This window comes from Urtica dioica, chromosome 3 (genome assembly GCF_054948205.1).
Source record: "Urtica dioica subsp. dioica isolate 48M chromosome 3, U.dioica_male_clone48M_v1_H2, whole genome shotgun sequence".
NCBI classification, from domain to species: Eukaryota; Viridiplantae; Streptophyta; class Magnoliopsida; order Rosales; family Urticaceae; genus Urtica; species Urtica dioica.
In genome coordinates this window covers 7,158,125-7,169,229 of record NC_142758.1, presented here as the reverse complement: position 1 = coordinate 7,169,229, position 11,105 = coordinate 7,158,125, and the positions used below count along the sequence as shown (strand labels likewise).

Sequence of the window (11,105 nt, the reverse complement as noted above, 5' to 3'; positions counted from 1 at the left end):
ATATATATATATATATATATATATATATATATATATATATATGTCAAGAAACTATATTTTGATCTAAAACTAATTGAAATTTGAAATTTCTCAAAAGAATTTAATCTCTTTGGAAATTTAAACATTGATTAGACCTCAATTTTTCCTAATCATGTCATACAATTTTTCTTATATAAAGGGTTAATTCATCTTGCTTATAGAGAGGGGCCAAAAAAAAAAAAACTGACTAATCTACTAGTAATCCTTGACAACACTCCTGCCATAATAAAAACATATGAAATTAACTAATCACAAAATCACATACGCGCTCAGCATTTACTAAGAGCGAGCTAGAGAAAACCTATTGGCAACGACGGTGTTGAGCCTGCGGAGGAAGCGGCCGTGTGTGTAGCTGTGGTTGAGGAGGGTGGGCTGAAACAGCAAGCTGAGCTTCGTCTCCAAGCTCTTGGCTCCGTCCCCGTCCTTGTCCTTGTCCTGGAGCGAGGTGGCGTAAGCCGGGACGACGGTCTTGACCAACAAGTCCCTCACCGTCTGCCTCAGCCTGTCGTCCGAGATGACCCACTTGGAGTGCCTCTCGAGCCTCTCCTCGAGCCTCTTGTGGGAGAGGAAGGGCAGGATGTTGACCCAGCTCTCCTTGAGGTACAGCCCCGCGTAGTGGTCCCTGTATCCCGCGTGGGCCGACAGCCACGCGGGCCCCATCACCGCGTCCCCCAGCCGCGTCCCCTTCAGCCCGCACAGGTGGCAGTGGCTGTTCATCATGAACAGGTACGACAGCGACACGTCAGCGTACGCCTTGCACCACGCGTCCAGGTTGGCCCCGACCTCCCACATGATGCCCCGCACGTGGCCGCGGAGGAGCAGCCCCTCCTCCTCCTCGAAGGGCTCGCCGTCCCACTTCTTCCGGATGGTCAGCACCTCGGTCAGCGCCGGCGCGTAGTCGTCGCCGAGGAGGGTGTTGCAGAAGCCGGTGACGAAGCGGACGAGCTTCGGGACGCTTCCGTCCGGCGGGGACGAGAATCGCCTCTGGAGAGCCACCTGGGCCGGGAGGTCCGTGAAGATCTCGCTCGACTCCTCCACCAGCCTCTTCACCAGCTCGCGGGTCGGGCCGCGGATTTCGGAGCAGGCCGGCCCGGTGAAGATCCGGCTGAAATCGGGCCTCAGGCCGTTGAGTGCTCGGAACATGTCCAACAGTTTCAGGAGCTTGCCGGGCTCCCTTTTCATGCCCGCCACGGCTTTCGTCCCGAACCGGAGGAATGACAGGAACCCCGACCCGACCGCGATCCTCGCGAAGATCTCGTCGGACCTCTCGAAGACTCTCTCGCAGAGCGAGTGCTCGTGGTCTAACACCCCTCTGACCGCCGCTTCCAAGTGTTGACCCCACCGCTCGATGTCGTCGGGTACTATCTCCGCGTCCAGATAGTCCAAGCCGAGGGGCGATAAGCTTCTTCTAGCGCTGGAGACGCGGGCCTCGACGAACAAAGACGCGCACTTTTCGAGCCGGGCGTTAGCCTCGAGCCTCGAAGCCGCAGTTTGGAGCTTCAGGATCGCGAGACCTTCGATGGGACCCGCGTCCGAGAGGATCCTCGAGAACTCGTCTTCGATCTTGTCCAACGCGCAGGAGATCGGGCCTCCTGCGAGGCGGGAGAGCCCGTCCATCTCGCGGAGCTTCACCAGGACCCCCGAAGATAGCTTGCATTTCAAGAAACACCCTTCGCTCTCCAGGGCTCGGAGAACGTCCTCGAGCCAGAGGCTCGCCAGCTCGCAGTTGCTCGAGAGGAACCTCAGCCCTTCCTCGAGCCGCTTCAAGTCCGCCGCGAAGCCGAAGAGATCTTCTCGCGGGTCTGCGGCCGAGAGCGCCGAGCCGAGCTCGTGGACCGTCCGGTAGACCCTCGAAACCGCGGCGATGGGGCCAACGAGGCACTCGATCTGCTCGCTGACTGAGCCGTAACGGCTTTCGCGCGCGAGGATCGGCCTGATTTCGTCCTCGAAATGCGACAATCCTCGGTCGATCCCTCGCAATCTCGAGCCCGATTTGTCCAGAGCCGACGCGACTTCCTTGGACTTCTCTAAGCCGGATTTGAGCAACAGTCTTGCAGAGTTTATTTTCTCCAACTCAGGCATTGCCGAAACTCTCACTTGACTTTTTTTAACTGCTTTTCGTACTACACTTTATTAGAACATAAGTGGCTCTAGCTAAATATCTTTCTGTTTCTTGTTCTGTACTCATTTACTTTCTACACCAAACGCACCAAAACAAGTACAAAAGAATAAGAAAAACCCGTATTCTGACCAAACCTCACTTGCAAAACAGATATAGCTTGGAAGCGTCAACAACCTTAGATTGGATTCTCACTAGTCATAAACGAAAGGAAATAAAAGAAATTAATAAGTATGTTAAGTCAAGCAAATTCTGAAGCCAATCTCTTAGCGTGAACAACGCTACAAGAATACGCTTGTGTGTAAGCAATATACAAATTATAACTAGTCTGCGAACAAAGTAAAATAATACAAAAGAAATATTATCATTTTAGATTAGTCAATGACGGTTTAAGCTAATGTCCTTTCTTCTTCCTAGTCTTCTAACAAGAATTTATTTTTCCTATTCACCAAGAAGTGTTTGTCGTGTAGCTATGGAGTGTAAGATTGGCTGTCATAATAATTCAAAGCAGCAAAACTAGTTAGACACTTGACATTTATGATACTACCTTTCACAAAGTATTCATTTAACCTATTAATTATTGCCAGCATTTTTCAAGTCTTCTCATTTTATTCACACACATGATTAGAATAGAATTGAATACGTCTTTTTCTTTTCTTTTTCTTGTCTTTCTTCTCTTATATATACTGACAAACATAGTTGTTTAACATGTATGTTAAATCTATATAGCAAAGTGGGCGACATTAAAATTTGTTGATGAAAAAATCTCACCAATACCTCGATTTCAGCACACGGCATCTAATGTCGTTTCTCAAACCTCCAAATGATTTCTGATCGCATTATTCTGTAAAATTAATATCGACAGACTTTTAAGCCGATTGTCCTAAATCCGTACGGAATAAATAGCACAGGGCACTGGCATTCCTGTTAAAGAGGAGAAAACTGTGGATCTCAACTCCATCATCGTTTCACTTTCACCAGTAAAAAAAAATAAATAATAATAATAATAATAATAATAATAATAATAATAAATACATAAAATAAAATACTTGAATCCCCGCCTATTTTTGTTGAAAGATAGATCACACGGTGGATGACTTGGTCGCGAAAATCAGAATACATAGTAACCAAATCAACATCATGGCAAAAAACGGACCCAGTTTGAGTTTGTTGGCTTGTTGCCAATGTGCCACTGCACTTTCTTGGTAATTTTTGCCAGGCGAGTTTAAAGTTTGATCCAAGAAATTAAATCCAAACTATAAAACCTGTTATTTCCCATTCAACACGTTTCCTTTTCTAGCTTTAAAGATTACAAATAAAACAGCAAATAGATTCAACTGCTTAATCGGACGCAACCACAAAAGATATATAATACAGAATGTGGAAGCCACGAACACCAGCATTCAAGTAGAAGAATAGTACTTATTTTAGTTTAAGCCTCAAAGAAGGATTGCCACTTAGGCAAAATGTATATATATAAGAACTCTGTGCAAAATACTACAGCTCGCTATGAAGATCTAAAAAAAAGACCCAGAGTCAATGCGCCAAACAATATTTGGTCTCTCCGAAATTGTAAGAAATCTGAAGTGATGAGACAATGCGGGGAAAAAAAAAATTTAATAACAAAACTGAGTCTCCAGGGTAAAATATAATGAGAACGCAACAAAAAAGGATAGATGTGAGCTCGCAAAAAAATAATACTATGAATGCGGGTAATTCAAGCGGTAGCGCCCTTCTGTTTCAACGTGATCTTGTCCCCGAGACTGAGAGCGATACCTTGAGTTTTACTTCTAATCCTGATGTACCCACTCAGCTTACCGTCCCCTTGCTTCTCAATGCTTAAATTAACCAAAGCATCCTCGCCGAAAACACTCTTCGCGTACAAGTTGGCAGCAAGGAAACCGCACTCCCCTTCCAATGCAGATCTAGTTGTTGGTTCAACAAACAAGCGAACAAGGTCATCTTTTTTGTAAAGATGGAGATATAAGCAAAGGTAGTTTACCGTTCGTATTCTCTATGTTTTTGCAAGCGACGAAAAAAAATATATATATTGATGGTGTAAAAAAGTCAAGGTATTTAGCTCTTTAACTAAATTCATACGTAAAAATTTATGAGCTGCCAAAACCCGGACCAATTTCCTGAGTGCTAAGGCGTTAATGAAAAAAATTGAATAGAGAATATTCAAAGAACATGGGACTTACGGAGGAGTCAGACACTTCATGTTGGTTGATTTTATAATGTGGTCAAGAAATTCCTTCTCGTCTTGGAAAACCGTGTTAACAGCAACCTGGGGAAAAATATAGAATTTTGTGGAAATATTTCGAATATCAGATGTATATTATAATGAGGTCGGAATGGAATTAACAAAAGGACCAGAGATGCTCACTGGAATATACAATGGAAAAATCATACAGAGGTTGCATTATATATTAATATGTGAGAAATAAAAATGTCAAATAGATTAACATGCGAGACATAATTGCATAAAGAATACGCCTATTTCAAAACTAGGACACCTTCAACAAGCACAACAGCCTAGCTAAGAAGACAATATAAACCATACTAAAACAATACCATGCCCAAAATCGAGATAACTCCCATCTTTTTTACTTTCTCGCTTGAAATTTATATCATTTAGAACAGCACTGAATCATTGGTTACAGAAGCCCTGATATTTTTTTTGGTTAATGTCTGAGGAACAAGAATATAAACACCCTAGATCATTGTCAGATAATATATATTATGGGTAGCTTTGTGGCTGTTTTTATGGTGCATCAAGGAAATTAGACAGCACTTGATCATCCTATAGATGAAATCAATTTGGCTTGGCATTATAAAGAGTACACACAAGCTCATGAACTTCACATGTTGTTATGAAAATAGACACGCACATAATCTTTCATGGTGAATGCTTCATATTTAAATCTTAACGATTAATTTGATGAGACAAATATACAATTCGATTCAAAATAATAAAAGTTCATGAATACATAGATCAAGATAATGTACATTAAATAATCAAATGAAAGAAATACTATGCTAATTGAAGAAGGGGCGGATGAATTTACCTTGTTTTCCCACTCAAATTCAGCCCACATTGTTCTAAATGCCACATCGGCACATGATGCTGGAGAGATGTAGTCCATGATATCGATATGGATGTCATTGAGAACGATCACCATTCTGTCGTGCACATTTGAAGAAGTCTCGTACACAATATTGCCAAATATGACTCCTGTTTCAGTTGACGAGACCTTGATATTTGCCTTTATCTGTTTGCTTGATTCAGGAGCCAGAGTGTAGTTCTGAGGACGCTCCACGAGTTTGAGATCACCCATGGTGGCCAATTCCAAGCACAGATTTTGGAGAGTCTCTTTAGTTCGGTTAATCACAGTCACGTCAAGAACAATGTCATAATGATGAACTGTAACATATGCTTCAGCATAAACTGGGTCGCTGAACCCAGTGAGCTGAAGAATGCGATTCAGCTTATTGGCATCATCTCCGTCGTTCGTAAACTCTCCTGTGGCCCGTTTCAGATCATCTTGGACCTCATCCTCCAACTCAAGCTGGCTCATACCCTGAGAATGGAACGTACGAGTAAACATCAAAGAGGAATGGGACAATAAAAGGAGTGAATATACAAAACAGCACACGTTCAGAATCCGCAGTTGTTATAAAACCTTTAATATTCTTTTTAAAGATAACACCTTTAGCATCTTAATGATTTCACCTAGAAGGAAATAACCAAAGAAAAGCTTAAGACGAAACATAGTGAAATTGTTCTTGGACAAGCTATGATGAGCTTTTCTCAATTATTTATGGCATGTTAAAATATCCTAAATAAAGGTGAATTACTATCCTGGTACATATTCAAAACACAAACAAGCACTAACTAGTAAAACAGTACAAATATGAGCAATGATATCAAAAATCAGTCAAGACAACTATTGTGATGGTTAGGCATAAGTCTGCAAGAAAAGTCAACCCAAAGAAGGAAGGCACACAAAATCACCTTCCGGCTCTTCAAATGGTAGAAATCGATGAGGTCATCGGGTTGAGCATTGCAGATCTGGGCCTTGGCTTTGATCTCCTCCGTCTCCCTTCGCTGCTTGTCCGCAAGCATCTTCACGAAGCTCTCTCTGCAGGACTCCAGCCATATCTTCCTGACGTTGCCGCCCGTGTTGCACAGCAATCTGATGCACAGCACGATCCTGTCCCGAGAGTCGTCGTCGATGGGCTGTGGGAGAGCCGAGGACTGACCCAGTTGCAGCACCGAGACGAGGATGAGAAGAACCTGCGTCGTCGCGTCGTTGACCTCGCTCTTGGAGAGTTGCACCTCTTCGAGCCTGAGGATGAGCTTGGTGAGAGTGCAAGCGACGACCGCGGCGAGGAAGAAGTCCCCGGAGAGGATGAGGGACCGCAGGTTTCCGAGCGAGGCGAGAGATCCGTGGGAGAGCGTGGGAGGCGACAGGGCTGTCTCGAGCACGGCGCTCTGCGTCGCGTATGTCCCGTCGGCGAGCACCACCGGCCTCCTGGAGGAGATCGTGGCGGAGCTCACTGGCTGGGGCTGGTTGTGAGAGTTGGACTCCTCGGGCTCGTCGGAGGCCGGGGTGAAGAACGGGAGATCCCCGAGGCACTGCTTGATGGTGGCGATCCCGGTCTCGACCTCAGAGAGGGAGAGGCAGTACTCGCCCACGATCCAGAGCGCGCAGGAGCAGACCCGCGAGGCACGGATCTGGTAGAAGGTGTCGAGGAGCCTGGTGACTATGGAGACTCGGAGCTTGGGATTGGTTTGGATGATCTCGCGGACAAAGACGGCGACGTCGTTGGCGGAGGCGGCGTTGGAGTCGCCGAGGAAGTCCATGAGGAGGTGGACCACCGCTCCGGCGACCTCGGGGAACTTGACGGCGCACGCGTGGATCGCCTGGACCAGCATCTGGCGGTACTCCCCGTTCTTCTCGTGCTCCCCGCTCTGGGTCTTCACGACCTCCTTTTTGAGGACGAGGACGACCTCGTCGACGTTCCTCGGGGTTATGAGGTCGAGGACGATGTCGAGGGTCTTCCTACGGATGTCGTGGTTGGGGCTCGAGAGGGCACGCAGCACGTCCATCACCATCTCTACCATGATCTCGCGGTGGAGTCCCCGGAGCTCGTTCAGCCGGTCCAGCACGATCAGCTTCACGTTGTTGTCGCTCTGCGAGAGGAGTAGCTGGCAGTACGTCCCGGCGGCGGCTCGGACGGCGGTCGGGGCAGAGGAGAGCGAGACGAGCGTGCCGGCGCATTCGTAAACCACGGCGGTGGAGGAGGCGTTGAGGAGCGCGATGATGATCTTGATGTACTTTCCTTTCTCGCCCTTGTTCGCTCGACACACCTTCTTGATGAGCTCGAGGACCACCATCTGGAGCGCCTCGCCCCACTCGATGATCCGATCCACGTTGGCGAAGAGGAAGCGCACCGCTCGGTCCTGGTCGCACGTGAAGAGCATGAGGAAAGCGTTGCGCTTGGCCGAGGGGTCCTGCTCCGACGATAGGAACTTCTCGACGAGCTCGGGGGCGTCGGGGAGGAGCTGATCGCCGGCGCCGGGGAGGCGGTACACGGACATGACCGCGAGAACGGCGAATCGGCGGACGAAAGGGTGGCGGTGATCCAGGTTGGCGAGGAGCGACGGGACGAGAGGCTCCACGATCTCCGGCTCGCGGATTCGGCAGAGGAACCGCAGGGTCGCGCCGCGGATGAACTCGTTGGGATGCTGGAGGTTGTTGCGGAGGTTCTGGCAGATGAGGATCATCTCCGGCAAGATCTTGCCGCGTGAATCGGTCTTGTCCACGATCTCGAGGTACAGGAGGAGGAGCTTCTGGATCGTGTGGTCCTCCGAGGTAAGAACGTACCTGATTATGGTGATGAACAGCTGTGGGATTGTCTCGCCGTTCAGGAGAAGCAATATGGCCTTCTTTAGGGCTTCGATCTTCGCCTCCACGTCGCTGCCTTCCATGGCTTCCTTGATCTCGCTCGCCATCGCCGGGGTCCCCTTGTCAAAGTGGACCACCAGGCTGCAAGATTTCTCCGTCGCCATTTTCGATCCGAGATCCGAGATCTACACTATGGGATGTTCTTATGGAATTCGAGTCTTTCACACACTCTGTTTGCAGAGAGTGTTAAGGGGAAATGAGAGAGAAAAGAAGAACAAAAGAAGTGAGGGATCTGATGAAGATCAGATCTGGGCGTTTGTTTATAAGGTTTTACTTTCCTTTCTTCGTTTTGGGAGTAATTAAATCGCGTGTTTGGCGTCGGATTTGGGGTATTATCGGGTCCGGGTCATTTCAGATTTCAGATGCAATGGGACAGTTGTGTTTATTTTTTTTTTCTTAGTTTCTTTTAAATTTTGCTGTTAGAAAAAGTTGCAATTGGTCATAAGCAATTGAGTGTTTGATAAAATTAATAAGAATATAGAAAATTATTATTACGAACATATCTTTTTTTTTACATATAATTATTTATATATAATTGATTTATATATTTAATAAATAAAATAACTAGTACTTGTTAAATAAAATTAAAAGATTATTTTTTAAAACAGAAATAATTTATAGAAAATTTGAATGCAAAAATCTTTATTTTAATGGAAAAATTGTATGAAATAACCAATTCAAACTATAACTTTTACAAAATAGCCATAGTTTCATTAGGTATAGCAAAATAGCCAATTGAGAGTACTACGACTTTTAATCATGCCTCGATTAATTTTAATCCAGCCGTCATAAACCTTACATTCTGTCTTTATAGTTCGTTGGGATTAAATTTAATTCAACCTAGATTAATCTTACTTTGGCTAGTTTACTTATAGTTGAGAAACTATGGCTATTTTGCAAAAGCTTAAGTTCTATTTGGCTATATAGCCGCTTGACCCTATTTTAAAATATATATTTCATACGTTATATTGAAGTGAGTAAAAAAAAATTTAAAACTTTGACGCAAATGATTACACTTCAAATAAACCTATCAACGACACAACTTTCATGAATAAATATAGTGAGCCCGAGCTAAACCTGACCTAGCGGTATTAACCGCTAGTCCCGTCCCGGCTAAAGCCCGGACTCCCGTTAATTGGCCAAACGGGAGTCCCGTCCCGTTAAGTAATGGGACGGGACGGGACTTTGCCTAACGGGAATTCGGGACCCCGTTAGGCATAAAAAAAATAAAAAATTCGGTTTTAAATGAATTTAAATAATTAAATAGAGGGATGTAATTGAAAGGAATTTAAATTAAGTGGGTAGAAATGAAGATTTAAATGAAGTTCAATAATTATATACAAGGACTTAATTGAAAAGATTTTGAAGTAAATGGGTAGAAAAAATAATTAAAAAAAATGTGAAATTAAAAATGGGCCTCCTAAAAAAACCTCACCGACCCCTAAAAAGGTGCGACGGCGAGGAAAAAGAGCACCCATTTCCTCGTTAATTATTTGAAAATTTATCCCGGACAAGGGCCGGGATATCCCTTAGTTATACAGGTTAGTCTAACCATTTATGTTTACATTTGCGAAATCAACTTCAAAATCGTCAAGAATATCGAAGCACATGAATGTTTCTTGTGCTCGATTTCTATGTTGAATCCAATCCTTACCGCACGTCAATGCTTCGACCATCTCCGGTTTCAAGCTACATCTTCTATCGTCGATGATGCGGCCCGCGCTACTAAAAGCCGCCTCAGATGACACGGTTGAAACAGGGATGGTGAGGATGTCTTGTGCCATAGATGACAAGACCGGGAACCTCCTCGCATTCTGTCTCCACCAAACCAAGAGGTCGATGGCTTCGTCATCCGTCCTGACCCAATCGTTCCGATCGTACTCTTGGATCTCCGGATGGGACCGTGCGTCGGTTGCGCTCGACCTCGTCTGACTTGTCCCAGCTTCTTGTTGTTGAGGTGATGGGCTGTACACGGGCGCGTTGACGAAGACATTCGTGTATTGGTGTCTTCTCGGATACTGCGTCTGTGATTGAGATGGTTGTGCTCGGTATTGCGATAGGAGTTTCGCCTCGTATACCTTGAAAAGATCAAAAAAAGCTTCCACGATCCTCGAGAGATCAAGTGCAATGTAATCTTGGTCCACAAAATGGTTTCTAATGTACTTTAGAAATTTTTTTAAACCACCAATTTTACATCGGACGTCTAGAATGGCTCCAAAACCGTATAATAATGGAACCTTTCCAGCCCCCCAATATTTTAAAAACTTGGTTGTCATTGCTTGAATAGAATCTTGAAAAATTGTTTCGTTTTTATATTTATCAAGATGCACAGCAATTGCGGAAGTAGGAGTGTAAACAGCAGAGAGATAACAAGTTTCTTTGTAAAAAATGTTGAGAAAAGAAACAAATGATTCAGTCATCCTAATATCATATTTGGATATAGCGCTTTCGCCATGTTCGCTGTTAATGTAAGAAACAATAACATTGACGTAATGCTCGGATAAGAAGTTGGTCAACATGAGAAAGGTAGAATTCCACCTAATTTTGTTATCTAGGTGAAAGGTGCGTTCTTGGAGACCGTTTAGTCTAAGGCGTCTCTTAAGCTCATCTACTCTAGAGGTTGAACTATTTATCCAACTAATGTAATTCCTAATCTTGTTGATCGAAGGGTCATAACTAGCGGCTCCGGCTTGAACTATGAAGTTTATGATATGGGTAGCACAACGTTGATGCAAAAGGGTATCGTCAACCTTAAGTTTCTCCTTTAACTCCCTAATCATGGCGTTGTTGCTTGTGGCATTATCTAAGGTTACAGATATAATCCTATTGTTCAAACCCCACTCACCTATAACACTAACTATGATGTCTAAGATGTTTTCACCAGTGTGAGAACCTTCTATCCTCCTAAAGGCAATGATACGTTTGTTTAGGTTCCAATCGTCATCTATATTGTGCACTACAACGCTCATGAAATC

The 11,105-nt window shown here is 44.8% G+C and overlaps 2 protein-coding genes across 2 annotated transcripts; both read right to left on the bottom strand.

The window, feature by feature from the left end:
* Nucleotides 1-234: 234 nt before the first annotated feature.
* LOC149402280 (exocyst complex component EXO70I-like) lies at nt 235-2,161 on the bottom strand. The gene is made up of 2 exons (XM_089608302.1): nt 341-2,161; nt 235-256 (listed from the first exon to the last, which is right to left on the bottom strand). Exons 1-2 carry the CDS (start codon nt 2,119-2,121, stop codon nt 235-237), a joined length of 1,803 nt encoding a protein of 600 aa, XP_089464428.1. The 5' UTR covers nt 2,122-2,161.
* A 1,405-nt stretch (nt 2,162-3,566) lies between these two features.
* Nucleotides 3,567-8,515, bottom strand: LOC149402279 (coatomer subunit beta-1-like). Its single transcript, XM_089608209.1, has 4 exons — nt 6,174-8,515; nt 5,227-5,739; nt 4,360-4,445; nt 3,567-4,083 (listed from the first exon to the last, which is right to left on the bottom strand). Exons 1-4 carry the CDS (start codon nt 8,232-8,234, stop codon nt 3,876-3,878), a joined length of 2,868 nt encoding a protein of 955 aa, XP_089464335.1. The 5' UTR covers nt 8,235-8,515; the 3' UTR covers nt 3,567-3,875.
* Nucleotides 8,516-11,105: the final 2,590 nt, after the last annotated feature.

Coding starts and splice junctions, on each gene's coding strand:
- LOC149402279 (XM_089608209.1), bottom strand. CDS start 8,234: ATGGCGACGGAGAAATCTTGCAGCCTGGTGGTCCACTTTGACAAGGGG. Junction 4,446..5,226: donor AATTTGAGTGGGAAAACAAG/GTAAATTCATCC, acceptor ATTTTTCCCCAG/GTTGCTGTTAACACGGTTTT. Junction 4,084..4,359: donor ATGAAGTGTCTGACTCCTCC/GTAAGTCCCATG, acceptor ACCAACAACTAG/ATCTGCATTGGAAGGGGAGT.
- LOC149402280 (XM_089608302.1), bottom strand. CDS start 2,121: ATGCCTGAGTTGGAGAAAATAAACTCTGCAAGACTGTTGCTCAAATCC. Junction 257..340: donor AACACCGTCGTTGCCAATAG/GTTTTCTCTAGC, acceptor TTATTATGGCAG/GAGTGTTGTCAAGGATTACT.